Below are 16,207 nucleotides of genomic sequence, written 5' to 3' on the forward strand. Positions count from 1 at the left end.
TGTGTGTGTGTGTGTGTGTGTGTGTGTGTGTGTGTGTGTGTGTAATGGACTGAGCTGAGTAATGCATGTTTGATGACCAGTTGCTCCCACCTCCTAAATCCTCAGCTCCCTGTGTAAATCCTATTCTGTGTTTCACTATGAAGCCAGCAGACTTTAGTATTGAATAAGTGATGCTTCTATGAGAACGAGAACAAGAACAATGATGGTAAGAGCGAGGGAGACTTAAAGAGGAATTGAAGGAGAGGCAGGGGTTGAACTGATTGAGCTGACATCTACAATTTTCCCCCCTTTTTGTTGTGGAATAACTTATTTAAGTGCAGCACACACACTATGTTAAAATATAATGTGATGTGATTTGCTTGATAGTGCGTTTGATGATGATGATGGCTCTGAACTGTCCAATGAAGGGCCGGATGCCCCCAGTGTCCCATAGTTATGGGCTTAATGGTTGTGCTTATGGTAGTCTGGGCAAGCACATAGGCTAAATGCATCCACAAATACACACAATACCCTCATGCGCACACACATTTTGGATAGCCCTCGTACCCTATAATGATGGCAATAATGGGAAGCGTTACAACTGTCTGTGCCATTCTGTCTGGAACTGCACTTATGCACACAAATGCTCACACACTCACATATGCACTCATAAACGCACAATCACACATCTGTCCTTTTTTCTTTCTTTCTTTTTTTTTTTTTTAAAAAAAAACATGACTCATTGTAATAAAAATGCTGAAATCTCATGTGCAACACACACTGCACACCTAGCCTCATGCTTTATTCCAGAGTCATCCAGGCAAAGAAGAAAAAAAAAAAAAGCTACCTCATTTCTCCCTGTGTAGTAGGAAGAGTGCAGTGATATGCCGCTTGCAGTCTGATAGGGATGCCTAGTCCCAGAGGAGTGGTTGTAATTTATCCTCAGGCCTGAGAGGGGAAATGAGGCCCTGCTTTATGGGACCATTAAAGGGCAATGTCGCAGCTGCAGGTTTGCGTGTACACACACTCACACACATACTTCCATGTATGGATAAAAAAAGAAAAAAAAAAAGAATGAACACACAGCATCACCCATAAAGACATTAATTACAGAAATACATAATATGTATCTAAATAAATTTTTTTTAACTGAATTAATGTTTGAATCAGCTGGTATAAATTTACACTGTAAGGTTATTCATCCAGAAATCAGCATGGAACTGTGAATCATTGTGTTTGTTGTACTGCTTTATTTATTATAATTATCTATTATTCATCTATGAATAAACAGGTGTAGACATAGCAAATATGCAAGTGAGCAAGAAACAGAAAGCTTCCAAGTCATTAGATTGGGAACTGCATCACACTGTCACAACATAAATAAATGAAATAGTTAAGTTCCTCCAAGGATAAAAAGAATTGGTAGTGTTTCTTGAAAGAGTGCACTAAACTACACTATTTTAAGTGATGGTGTTGGTAATAAAACCTTGATCTATTGAAAAAGAAACTTGCATGCATAGTGAAGGAAACCAAACACAGGCTAGTTGTTGCTTGACTGTTTGCTTTTTCTCCAACCTAGCCTCCGTGTCTCCATTGCACTTGCCCTTGCTTGTGTGCTCTGTCCAAAGCCTGTTTCCCAAACCTGCTGATGCAATGACTTTTTCCCACTAACAAGACCTGATTCTTACAGATAGAAATTATAATGACCTCCCTTAAGAGGCATTCACTCAACCACACTCACAACACACATGTGCCAAGCACAAATGCACCAATGTGCACACAGCTAGCACACACACAAACGCACACACATGCATCTTGCAGCACCACGCCAGTTTATAAGGAAAGGTTGAGGTTACATCTTTAGCAAAAGAGCACTTTACCTACCAGTGCAACCACTTGCATGAATTAATTTATATGCATACAGTACACAGACATGCACAGGCAGTGACCATTGTTTTTTAAACTGAAAGACATAGAAACACACTAAAGGTGGGTGTTTTTATATGCAGACAGACTGATGGCACTTGGTCTATGTGTTGCAGATGTGTGCTGAATGCACTGAAAACTACTGCGTTGGCTGTTTTGCCAGATTTCACCATAAGGGGGCACTGAAGTTCCATAAAATGATTCCCATTCAAGTGAGTGTTGTTTGCATATGTATCAAATCTATTTTCTCTGTGTCCAACTCTCTTTTTTTCTTTGTCTTCCACTTATGCTTTCAGTAATAAATGTTTTGATCCTATTCTTCTTCAGCTTTACTCATTTTTGTCTTTTTTGTTTCTTAGATAGCTGATCATTATTATATCTTCATAACTATCTCTCATCTTTTTTGTCATTTCTCTTCTTCAGAACATCATACCAGTTTAGTATACACAAGAACACACACAAACAGTACACAGTACAAGACTAATTTACTTGTGTTTAACATGAACAAGTCAAAACTTAACTTGCTAACAAACAGCTGACCATTCTTTGTTGCCATGCTTCTGTGTCCATTCTAACTGTGGTAGCTAGCAGCCAACCTGTTTCACTGACGCTGATCCCTCACCAATGAATGACAATGAGGAAAGTAAAACTTAGCTCAAATTTGGAGAAACAGAAACAGAGAGAGCAATCCAGCATGACCGGTTTTGGGTGAGGGGAAAAAAGACAAAGGCTACCTATAGGAGAGCGAAACAAAGTTTAACAATTAATGATTAAATCAGTTATGATGTATAAACACACATAGAATGAAAAGTATTGAGTGAACAAGAAAGTTTTTGTTTATCCTTTAAAGTCTAATCTATAATAAAAAATTACAGAGAGTGCCTGGTACTATGAAATCTTTAACAGAGCCGGATTAATCGAGGTTTTGTATGTGTGGAGAAGGGCTTTAAATTCATTCAATTTCATTTGTATAGTGCCAAATCACAACAAATCACCATTTATTTATTTATTTATTTTTGAGTCTTGGCTGTCGTTTGTTTTGTTCTATGTCAAGTACATCCCAGACTGCTTCAATAATGTTGAAACCGTGGCATCAGAACTCCACGCTCTGGGTAGTTCCTAACTGGTGGTGCTCCATTGTGTGTTTGTCTATCAGATATGCTTTAGTACATTGTTAGTGTGTTTGTGATCATTGTCAAACTGAAAAATGTAGCAGTTGAGATGGTTGATCAAAATCTGATCCTTTTCTGTGTTCATAATTCCACCGATTTTGTCAAGATCCACAACTCCACCAGTCTAAATACAGCACCAACCCATCACAGAGCCTCTGCTGTGTTTTACAGATGGCTGTAGACACTCACTGTTGTACCTCTCTCCTGACCTCCTCTGTACATATTCTGATGAGGACTTGAAGGATTTGAAGCTAAAATTTCAAATTTGCATTCATTACTCCATAAGACCTGGTGCCACTGGTCCAGTCCAGTTCTTGTGTAATTTGACATACTAAAGCCTTTTCTCCTTGTTTCCCCTCCTTAAGAATGGCTTCTTGAGAGCCACCCTTCCATTGAGACTATTTCTGATCAGGCTTTAGTCAACAACTGATGAATCTACTGAGGGATCAGGTCCTGTGTCAGGTCTTTGCTGGATTTTTACCTATTTTCTCCAGGCATGACTTTCAGATACTGTTCATCAGCTAGAGATACCGTTAAGCCACTTGTCCAGTTTGCTCAGGCACAGGGACTGGACCTGACCAAAGCAGTCAATCTATAAAGAAAAGCTTTGAAAGGTGTTCAGAAAGCCTGCAGAACTATTGCTCAAGACCACATTAAAATTTACAACAAAGTTTGGGTTCTTGCAAGAAAAATATAAAGAAACAGTTGGCTCAAGACTTTTAAAGAGCACTGCATCTTCACTCTTCAGAGATGATTTTCTATATATCAAGAGCTTAATTTTCAGGTTAAATAAGTGTTTAAAAAAACAGATTACTGAAGGCTACTCATAGATGTACAAAACACATTTCATGGCCCTACCACACTCTTTTAAAGACAGAAAACACTCCTCAACAGCAGTCAATTAAACAGTGCTAACAGCAGTCTTCAGTCAAAGACAGAAAGACAAGACAGCAGGTCAATGTCACAGTTTAATTACAGTAAGCCAATGCTGTTTGCACAGCAGAGGAAAGATTCTATAGATAATGTCTATTAATCTGAGTAGTTGTAAATACCAATTAAAAGTCATGTAGAACAATTGTTTATTAAGTCACAATATAAATAGAAGCAGACAGTGAATGTGCATAGGTACAACAGAGTAACACTATTATTTAACATATTGTCTAAAAGTTGTCCAAGACCTGAGATTAGATACTCAGACACAAGCCTGCACTTCTCAGACACCTTCAGTGTGTACTTTTGGAAATAGATAACAAGCATACAGATTATATTTTTTGTACTCATATAAACAAATGCTCACTGCAGTATACAATAGTTGCGACCACATGCAAATACACACTCACACATAGACACACAAAGGCTTGTTTTTGTTAATCAGAAGCCTATTAAGCCAAATTAGTATGGAAAGCATATCTAAAAGGGAAAGCTAATTTATCCAAGGATGTACAGAATAATCAAAAGATACAATATGTCATATCGTTAGCTTCATAGCATAAGTGCCTAAGTCATTTTTTGGTCAAATTGAGATTTTTGCCTAACTTTACTCCCCTACCACTGCTGCATCATCCTGTCCGTCTGAAACACAAAACACAAAAAAATGACTTAGGCACTTATGCTATGAAGCTAACGATATGGATATACGCTACTATTCTGTTTCTCGACAAGATGTGTTTCTATGGGTTTCAGCTCTAAGCGTTTTGTGTATTAACAATTAACAATTATTAACAAGCTGTCATGCACTGTTGCTCAGCTTATATGGATACCCTTTTTTTGCTTTAATAGGGATGGGTATTGTTAGGATTTTATATCAATGCTCTTATTGATGCTCCATGCCATGTGATAGTGAAAAAGAGTGTTTGACACAGTGGTAAAAGGTTTTTTTTTTTGTCTCAGCTTTATGTAAAGGAAGTGTTTGGTAGTCCACCTCTACCACCCAGAGCTGTGGTAATCACCCTGGAATTCAAAATATTAACAAACATAAATTATTTCAGGTCACCACTGAATTCAAATTAAGCCAAGTTTATATGATCAAACCTAGTGGGGTTTGACCCCACACCCACCTTGATCTAGATCTGTCTGTCTGAAATGTCTGTTGTCTGAGATTGTAGCCAACTTTACAAATTTGAAGATAGAACAAATGATGGCACAGCGTCTGCCTGCATTAAGACATTTCAATCAGCCTAAGAAGCCACTGTTACAACATGGACTTTTATTTGCTTTTTAGTTGCACAAGCTTTGATTGTGCTTTCATTTAGAAGGCTCAAAAAACAAAACAAAACATCTTTTACTCCACCTTGGTTTTCTCTACCAATATTTCACCCCTTTGCTATCTGTTGTATCAGCCCAAGAGGATGGGGTGCAGCTCCACATACACTTTCAACACTGAAGCCCCTCGCACCATTGAGCATTGGAATTTTTTTAAACTTGGCAACAGCCCTCTGACACTCTTTGTTCCTTAGCTCATGTTCCCTAGTTGTTGAGAGAGGATTTGATTTTAGCATCTGACTACAGTCCACTGACGAAGCTTTGGCTACTGCTTGGAACTATTTGCATTTACAAAATTGCTAAAATCCATGCCAACTGTATTCCAAGGTTCATAACTACAGTTAGCTCCATATATATTTGGACTCTGACACAAGTTTTTTTTTTTTAAACTTGTTTATTGAAACATATTCCAATTATAGTTATATATTGGATATGGACATGATTTTAGACTCTCAGCTTTCATTTGGGGTTACCTACATTCAAATTGGATGAAGGGATTAGGAGTTTCAGCTCCTTAACACGTTTTTAAAGGGTCCAAAAGTAATTGGACAATTGACTTAAAGGCTATTTCATGGGCAGTTGTGTGTATGATGATTTGATTTGAGGTGCGGTGCTTTTATCTGGAAGATGCAGTCAAAGGAGCTGAAAGCTGTCCTTAAGCTGCAAAAACAAAACAAAACAAAAAACGATCTGAGAAATTGCTACAATATCAGGAGTGGCAAAATCTACAGTTTGGTACATCCTGAGAAAGAAAAAACGCACTGAGCACTCAGCAACGCAAAAAAGACCTGGAAAGAAGACAACAGTAATGGATGATCGCAGAATAATTCTGCAGGAGGTAGGCGTAGTGATATCCAAGTCTACCATAAAGAGAAGACTAAATGAAAGTAAATACAGAGGGTTCACTGTAATGTGCAAGCCACTCATAAGCCTCAAGAATAGAAAGACTAGGTTGAACTTTGCTAAAACACATCTTAAAAAAAGCCAGCACTGTTCAGGAAAAACATTCTTTGAACAGATGAAACCAAGATCAACCTCTACCAGTATGATGGTAAGAAAAAAGTATGGAGAAGGCGTGGAACAGCTCACATTCCAAAGCATCATCTGTAAAACATGGCGGAGGCAGTGCGATGGCCTGGTTGTGCATGGCTGCCAGTGGCACTGGGACACTAGTGTTTATTGATGACGTGACACAGGACAGAAGCAGCCGAATGAATTCTGAGGTGTTCAGAGTCATACTGTCTGCTCAAATCCAGGCAAATGCAGTCAAATTGATGGGGAGGCATTTCATAATAGACATAATTGACAATGACCCAAAATATACAGTCAAAGCAACCCAGGAGTTTATTAAAGCAAAGAAGTAGAATATTCTTCAATGGCCAAGGTAGTCACCTGATCTTAATCTAATTGAGCATGCGTTTCACTTGTTGAAGACTAAACTTTGGACAGAAAGGCCAACAAACAAACAGCAACTGAAAGCCGCTGCAGTGAAGGCCTGGCAGAGCATTTAAAAGTAGGAAACCCAACATGTGGTGATGTCCATGAGTTCAAGACTTCAGGCTGTCATTGCCAGCAAAGGGTTTTCAACCAAGTATTAGAAATAAACATTTTATTTACAGTTATTTAATTTGTCCAATTACTTTTGTTCCCCTGAAATGAAGGAACTGTGTTGTCTCTGTCCAAAATTGTATGGATGTAACTGTTCATCTTGTTAATCCTGTAAATCTTTCTAAATTTTCCAGTTCAACTTTGTTTTTACACCCAGCCTTTGAATATTCTGCCTTTTTGCTGTATCCAGGCAGAGCAAAAGCAAACATGATATCGTGACACTGTCAGCTTAATCTTTTTTGGGCAATTTTCTGACAGTTACATTATTCTTCCACAGCATGTCTTTTATCCTGTCTTCCTTCTTTCACCCCAACCGGTCGCAGCAGATGGCCGCCCCTCCCTGAGCCTGGTTCTGCCGGAGGTTTCTTCCCGTTAAAAGGGAGTTTTTCCTTCCCACTGTTGCCAAAGTGCTTGCTCACAGGGGGTCATATGATTGTTGGGTTTTTCTCTGTATCTATGAAGTGCCTTGAGGCGACTTTTGTTGTGATTTGGCGCTATATAAATAAAATTGAATTGAATTGAATAAAAGAATTAACACATAAATAAACACTGTTTGTACAGGCACTTTGGTACTGACCGGTCAGGTACCGACCCCACTTTATTTATGTTTCTTTGTACTTATCCTGTGTGCTACCTGACTTCTCATTGGCTGGAGACACTGATGTGTATACAGTAGCCACCACAGTGAAACAAAGCCATGGATACTGACAAAGAGAAAAACTGCACACACTGAAGTAGCTCTATGAAACCACACAAGACAACTGTCCATCTACATCTCCTCAGTGTTCATCTCTGTTTCTATCCTCACTTTAGTCCCTTGTAATGCAAAACTGTGTATTTTGGCAGGACATAAAGACTGAGGATTATACACATGCAGCTGACGCAGGCATATCTCTTTCTCTCTTCTGCTAATCCTGTTTTATTTGCCTTGGAAAGAATGAGGGAGGAAGAGAGACAAAAAGACAAAATGAATATTAATTTCATCACTATGCTGTTTTGGGGCTTTCATCGGTGCCTCATCAGCTCCTGTGTCCAGCCGCACACACACACTCCCAAACGTGGTTCAATTAATGTTTGCAGAGCATTTTCAGTATTTGATTTAGCCTAACCTGTAGGGAGTACCAAATGGATATGGTATGCGATGATATATCAAGAAACTTAATAGCTAAGTTTAAGCTTTACAGCATTAATTATAATTGACAATAGTGTGCCTAATTTAGCAAATGTAAAGGTTATGAAAATGTTATATTCTCAGACTACCCTCACCCCCTCACTCTTTCTTTCTGATGCTTAGAAAACTTACAGCACTGTAAAACTTAGCAGAACTCTGGTGGTTTTAGAAACTAAAAACTATGGTTAAGTAATTGATTGATGCGACTGAGCGAGTTTACTTTTCATTGTTGTGCGCAAAGTCTTCCCTACATCACTTGTCTGTTTCCAAAGGGAAAGTTAAAATTACTCTCTTGACCTTAATAACATACTCTCTTGAAGGCAAGTTCAGTGATCCTGGTTTCACAGCTAAACAACATCCTGGAAAATTATAGATGGTATTAGCTCACTTACAATAAGTGATACTATGTGGCAATGTGTTGGACAGATTTTCCAAGTGAACGAGAATCTGTGTGCACAATTAAGAGCCAATATTAATGACGAAAACATCACGATTGTTTTACCATTTTAAGCCGTTGTGTAAACTTTAAACTGCATTATTTTTGATGTCAGATTTGAAGGATGGCTTTCAGAATCTTAACAGTTAAACCCAGTGTAGAAGAAAGCTTTGATAATCCCAAAAGACTGGCAAAAACACTTGAACAAAACTTTTCACCCTTAGATATGAGGCTGAATTAACTTTAAAAAGTGTCTATGAATTCTTGACAGTGCATTATGATACGGTATGATGATGTGAGTGCATACTTTCGGACAGTTTCTCCTTGAAGGCATTTATTGTATTACAATTAGCTGTACAAACGAAAAGTGACAGAAGTTGTCTGAAGAAGGAAAAAAGAAGAAAGGAGAAGTTCAAAGCTGTACCCACTCTATGCAGTCTAGGGCTGTCCCAAATACCGTCTTTGAGGATTTGAGGCTTTAGTGATTGTCTGACAAAAATTCAAAGAGAAGACGGCTGCACTTACAGTTACATAACGACTTGCCATGGTTTATATTCTGACCTGTTAAACATTATTATTATGTAGATTGCAGTTTGAAATTGATTAAAGGGGTACAAGCACATATATGAGTTCATTTGAGGTCATTTGTGAACAACTTTTAGGAGGCCATCTGTGAAAGTTTTGGTGTTATTGCGAACCAAAGACAGAATTTGGATGCTTGACATTTTTTGACAACTTGCTTGTCAGTGCAGCTTATGTAAAATGAGAGCCAGTACAAAGATTAAAGGTAATGAATACAATTATCTGAAAAAGAGAGTTTGTCACAGAACTCCATGCAGTCCTGTGACAAACTAGACACTCCCCATTGTTCAGTAGTTTGTAGAACCACCTTTAGTTACAAGTTTACTGTATAACTTTCTCAGCCTCTCACATTGTTTTCGAGGAATATGGTCTGATTCTTTATTTTACAATGTTGCTTCGTTTATACACAGCTTTCTTAGTGTCCCACTACAACATTTTGACCAGGTTGAGGTCTGGACTTTGCCTGGGAATTTATAACACTTTATTTCATTTTAAATCATTCTGTTGTAGATCTCCTGTTGTGCTGGGGATACTTTCCTGTTTGATGCATGATTTTGGTGATATGATATTGTGACAATACTTCACTCACAAAGTATTGCAGTTTATCACCTGCAAACTTTATTTTATCCAGTAAGATAATAATCTCGCTTCAATTTTTTTTTTTTTGCTTCAGGCATTCCAACACTGTCACAAAAAACTGCCATAAATGTTTCCATAACACCGAGTCAGTCTGTCTTTGATTGAATGGGGTCAAGTTAGCAATTGCATGCAATTTGTTTCTGATAATGCAGCAATTAAGTGTGATAGATTTTTGAAAATCACTAATTTGTTGCTATCAAAAAGTGGTTGTAATAACCCTTAAGCTCTAAGCAACCATTTAGTCATCACAAGTTGTGATCGGTCGCAGGATGTGAAATGATTCAGTACAACCAAAAGGCAGCTGCTGTGTTTTTTTGTTGTGATAAACACAGGGAGGTTACCTTGCTGTTTTTCTCGTGTTACATGAACTTTAACATTTAACATGCTAACTAAAGTCCGTAAAGTCTGAGCTGCATCTGAGATGCTCCTAGGTTGTTGTTTTTTTTTGGAATTTTTTTTATAATTTTTGGGCTTTTTGGAGTTTCTCTGAGCATTGCATGGTCTGACCTTAGGGTGAATTTACTGGGACGTCCATTTGATTGTGACATTGTGTTACCTGAATGCTCTTGATTAGTAAAGTGCCATAACCTCTGCCTTTATAGCTGTGCTCGCACTTCATGGTGATCAATAGTCAAGTGCATTTATTAACATCACCTGGCTGCCATTTACTCTCTTAATTCTCATGAAAGCATCAGTGAACATTAGGAATATACTCCGTTTTTCACAGGACTCCACACATTTCTATGAAAACCTTTTCTTTCACATGATATTATTTTTTATTTTATTGGTGGTTTATATATTTATGCTAAAGAATCAGAATCAGAATCAGAATACTTTATTGATCCCTGGGGGAAATTATTTAAAGCGTATCGGATTAAGAAATTAATATATTGGGAGTTACCTTGTCAGTTACCTTGGCAAAGATCAAAGCTTTGAAGCATTTGTGTCAGCCAAAGGTTTGTATGGTTTTTAGATCATACGTTTCTAAAGGTTGCTACCCGACTCAGCTCATTGTCTCCATGCCGTCAAAATTTGGTATCAGAAGCACTTAGATAATCTTGATAACAACCACAGTTCATACCTGTAAATAAGGCTATCTGATTACCAGAAAGAGAACCAGAACAATTGCTTCAGCAGTTGCACTGTTTAAAATTTCTTGCGATGCAAAGATTGCAGTCAAAAAAAAAAAAAAAGTGTCCCCAGGTTTGTTGGATTATGTTTCGAGACATTCCCTCTCACAAGATACTAAATTCAGCACTTAGAGTGTATCACCAAATTCGCTGGCCTTTGCTTCTATCACTGATGAGACCAGCGATATTTCAGACTGAGTGCATGTTTCTGTCTAGTTGGGCGAATGCAAATCCATTCATCTATACGACATTATTACACTGTGTTACTGTGGAAGACCAGATGTAGAATCCTTTACAGAACAAGAGGGTCTGACTAGGAACTCTATATCGTCGTACTTTTTGCTTTCAGGAGATAGTGTTGCCAACAGAAACAAATCTTCTGCTAAAAAATGCCTGCTTTCATGGTGGCATAGTTGTGCATAGTTTATTGAGAGCCATCCTACCCACAATTAAAAAATGTACGAGTTAAAAGTCTTATGTCATCTCTATCTCTGTGTCCAGTAAATTGCCTGTGCCTTATCTGAATCTTGTAAGGCAGTGTGAATCTCTGAGGTTGCTACAGGTCTGGTTTCGAGGCTAGCAATAACAAAGTTACCATAATATACAGTACATGCTGCAAAACTTGTTCACGTGTCACCTGAATGACAGCAGCTCCACAAAAACAGGAAAATTGTAAAGTGAACTCGACGATGATGAAGTTGCTCATATGAGAGATCAGTTAAGCTGCTGTTTTAAACAGCTGTCTGTCACGTTTATAAGTGCTGCTGATTTTCTGCCACTTAATGCCACCAGATTCTTTTCTTTTCATATTTCCAGCTTGGTTACAATGTGAACTCTGGGATTTAATACACATATGTTCACGGCCCAGCTCTACTGCCAAGATAAAGACAGGAGAAAAAGGTTTAACTAAAATAACATACGATACATTGGGGCCTGACTTACTAAGTGGTACAAATTAGGATGAGGCTGTGTTCTTAAAAATGTGCCAGTGAGCACAGAGAACAGTACAGTGAGAACAGTTCTGTAAGTGATCTAAGAACAGTGCACTAATTTATAAATAAAGACACAATCAGTTCATTTCAGTCGTGACCATCACCAGAATTGAAGTGTTGTCTGTTAACCCAAAAAATATGCTGTGCAGGATTTACAGATGTGTTTCAGATTAATTAGAGGCAGCTGAAGGTGTTTTTAATATAAAAGCAATTTTTTTTCTGTCTGAAATTGCTGGGAACTTTGCGTGTGGGATCCCTGCAGACATCTGTTCCCTGGATAAATCTTGTGGTTTCGATTACAGCAGAACTCAAAAAGAAGATCTGTGTTATTACAATCCCACCATTAAAAACCTGAAATCTGTATGTAACAGATGTAGAAAAAGACACCACATTAATTACATCAGATCCTGATCCATCCCTGTGTTAATAAAGGGGTGAGGGATGAACTGTTACATTGCCGGGTGCTTAAGTACATGTGTTATTCATTTTTTCCAACAGGCTGTGTGGCAGTGTAGGTAATATGAAGCCGGTTTGTAACATTCAGACATTAATCTGTCACACTTCACGCCTGTCTGTCAATAAACTGCCAGTTTGAAGGGGAAAAAAGCAGTTGCTCTGGGTGTGAAGACTACTGGGAAAAGACAGATTGACACAAGACATTTTCAATGTGTGCTAATCTGTGTGAGAATGTGACTGAAAACCTGAAACACTGCAAATCACTCTAGTTACTGTAAAAGGTAAATTGGTTACTTGTAAAACAAGAAAAATCCTTGTATGTGTCTTGTATTGGGATTCTTGCACTCTGAAGCTGTGCTCTATTTCATCAAAATACCAATACTACTGAGGAGGAAGTAATATTTGGAGCTTGACCCTAAACATTTGGGGCAAGGGTGTAGTGAAACCTATATAACAGAGCCAAAGCTTGGGTCCAGTCACACAGGTCTGGAGACCAGTTGGCAAGCTCCTGGAAATTACCTACTGGACATTTTTCACTAAGGAAAGTGTGCTGGCAGTTTCTCTTAGCCCCAGTTACGCACGCCTTAGAGACCAGTAAGCAACCCCTGGCAAGCAGTGATTGGTCAGTGAAAAATGGGTATTCCCTGACTAGTTGTTGTCAGTGTAGGAAGTTACTTGCTGTTGCTAGCTAAAATTGGTTTCAAAAAGCTATATGGTGCTGCAACAAAAACCTGCCTGTGATCACTTGGACCACTAGTGGATTGCAGCGTTTGCCTGAAGTTTATATGGAAAATTTCGATTTTTCTGCAAACCCTTGCAAAGTACTCTCTAAGCAGCAACTATGAAAAGAGTGATGCAAACCAAAAATGGAGTATGTCTGCTTTCAGTTAAAGTTGTGCTTTTGGAAGTGTGTTGTTTGAGCAATAAGATACATTTTTTTTACCTTGAAGATGATGCCTTTTCTTTTATGATTTAGTTTTACTGCTCAGCTAGTAGTGAGTAAGTGAATAGTTGCATATTACAGGGTCCTGTTGCAGTCTGCTAGAAACCAAAGAAACCACTACAAGCTTTTTAGTGTAGCACCCTCTTTGTGACTGATTTCATCCAACGACAGCCTGCAAACTCCAGAAATCAGTCAACATGTGGTTGGGGAATACAGATTTTCCCCTGAGGATATATGCACCACATTTACAGCTTTGAGCGATACACCCACCCAATTACACACTTGTTCTGATATCGTCTCTGTCTCTGACTCCAAATAAATTAACATTCCTAGCAACAACTATCACAACCATGTTAGGTGCAAAATAAAACATGTTTTTTTGTGTTTTTAAGTCGATACAATTCGCAGTAAATTGCATGCTGTGAACATTTTGTAAATTAAGTTTATGTGATTCACTTAATGACTCTCCTCCCCAAATCTTGTGTTCTACAAGCAAAACTCCAATGAATACATCTAAAATATGGCTTCCATAAAAATACCCATATCCATGCCCTTTAGTCACAAAATTGACACTGAGCTTCTTTAGTAAATACAGCAGCTTTGGAACATCAGAAGATGGTCTTACACAGACCATTAGTAAATCTGGCCCTAGGTGTGCTTTCTGTCAAAATATGACTTTATCTCTTTATCTGGACTCACAATATTAGATACTACAGCAGAGTTAGTGGGAATATAGTTATTGAAAAGAGATTTAATCACCTAATTGTTTGTCCACATATAAACAAAAACAAATAAACAAAAAAAAAAAACAGATTACAGAACAATTTGGTGCATAAACCATGGTCTTTTTGTAAGGAAAGTAAATCTTTCATCTTTCCAGTTCACACAGCTTTTGATAGAGCCGAAATACTCTTAGCCAGTTTCCTTTTTGTGTCACCCACTGACCAAAAAAATGGATATGCATTTTTTTTTTTACAAAATGCTCTACATCAGGGGTCCTTGAGGGCTGGTGTCCTGCAACTTTTCCATGTGTCCCTGTTGCAACACCGCTGAATACAATTAGTAGGTCATTAGCAAGACTCTATAAAACTTGACTGCATGCTGAGGTGGCAATTCAGCCATTTGATTCATGTTACAGCAGCGCATAAGTGAATGAACATGGTGCAATAGAAGTACTTTAAGAAGTACATTTTTCCAAACACTTAAATTTACTTAAATTTACTCGAGTATGGTTAGGGGTTGCCACTTCATCATGCAGTCAAGTTCTATACTCATGCCAATGACCTACTAATTTTATTCAGGTGTGGTGCAACAGGGATACATGGAAAAGTTTCCTTACATCTTGTCAGTCTACCACCTTTTCTAAATTCCAAAAATGCAGCAAAACCATAGCTCACAAACGAAATTGCACATAATGAACACAGTTGAAATTTGTGGTTACATCTCCATTAAAAAAGTCAGTGATGAAAAATGTCAACAGAACGAGTGTGAGCAATATCTCCAATATGAGTTGTTGTCCATAATTGCCAGAAAAGATGATCAAAATGACTAAAACTCTTATGTAGCTTTAACAAAACTTTCAGTTCCTCAATGTTTTCTTGACTCCACATTTGTTGGTGTATTACTTAAGGACAAAATGTAAGTCTATAGTCTTCGCACCCTTGGTTAGTCATGGAATACAATATTGAATGAAGAGATGACATACATTCCATGTTTCTAAAGCAAGATTCGTCAGGACCTTTGCCCCTGATTTGTGCCTGATACACAGAGCACCTAAACCCTATACCACCTTCTGGCTTTGCCAGCCACTGGGCTCCCTCCTGTGAGCACCATGCACAGATCTGGCTCCAGGGTGAGACCAATTTAACCCTGTCACAGGCAGGGTAGTCATGTTCCTTACTTATTGTTTAATCATAGGGGTGTTTCTGATTTGTTTCACGCTGGATCCCAGGTTATTACATTCACTGCCTCAAACGGAGCATTTTGGCCATCGCCATCTTGTTTTGGCTGTGACATCAGTGGAAATACTATGAAGTCCACTAATCTCAGTGGACAAGCATTTCATTTCAATTTAAAGCCTATATATTCTTTTTTTCTATAATCCTAAATGTAGTAGTGAAGACACATTTTTGACCAAACATGGTGAATAAACATAGCGAGAGTGAGCCAGTGTATTTAAAATAGACTTTTTTAGTCCATCTTTACAACATTGTAGTTTCTCTAAAGCAGTCCAATATCAACAATATCTACCACCACATAGTTGAGCAGCCTAGCACCAAGTCAGACGATCTTTTTTTATTTCCTTAAGAATTCTCCTTCATATCTTTCTTTGACCTAATAGTATTTCCACTGATGTCACAGCAAAAACAAGATAGCGATGGCCACAATGCTCAGTTTGAGGCTCCATGTCCTTCTCCAGTCTATACATGTCGCCCTTTCTGCCCACGCTCTTTGTGGATTAATTTACATAAAATAAAGATGCACACATTAACTATATAAAATGGAGTTCATTGTTGTGACTTTCAAGGTTATGCCAGTGATGTAAGTATGAGCACTTAAAATGATTAGGTTGTAACCTCTAAATGGGGTTCGTGGCAGTTGTCGAAAGAGCCCTCATCTCATTGACTTTTTGTCATTACTGTGTATCAAATTTGTTCAACACCTTTTTCATTTCTGGAAAATTTGTCACTCTGTTGTCTGCAGTTTGACTTTTAGGACATTCATTGTAAAGAAAGTACAACCTTTATTTATTAATAAATTTCTGTTCATTGTTATTGCTGATCAACATTTCTTATCTTTGTGATAATAGCATTGTTGAAGAGTCTACCTCTGCACTCCTGTGGCTTTTTTACAACAAAATGCACAGCTTTGCCTCTGATCTTGTTTTTCCCGCAAGTGGGATCGAGCTATT

The 16,207-nt window shown here is 38.1% G+C and overlaps 1 protein-coding gene across 2 annotated transcripts in view; it reads left to right on the plus strand.

The window, feature by feature from the left end:
* The window catches only part of zbbx (zinc finger, B-box domain containing), a gene marked incomplete in the record, with an annotated part of 76,460 nt that overhangs the window by 14,215 nt on the left and 46,038 nt on the right, over positions 1–16,207 (plus strand). Inside the window, 2 exon segments of one of the 2 annotated variants that reach the window (XM_014332956.2) lie at positions 846–988; positions 2,022–2,117. In XM_014332956.2, the coding sequence (XP_014188442.1) occupies positions 974–988; positions 2,022–2,117 (111 nt within the window). 2 annotated transcript variants of the gene reach the window in all.

The sequence above is a fragment of the Haplochromis burtoni genome, unplaced genomic scaffold (assembly GCF_018398535.1).
Source record: "Haplochromis burtoni strain Fernald_Lab_line unplaced genomic scaffold, NCSU_Asbu1 Contig_38, whole genome shotgun sequence".
NCBI classification, from domain to species: domain Eukaryota; kingdom Metazoa; phylum Chordata; class Actinopteri; order Cichliformes; family Cichlidae; genus Haplochromis; species Haplochromis burtoni.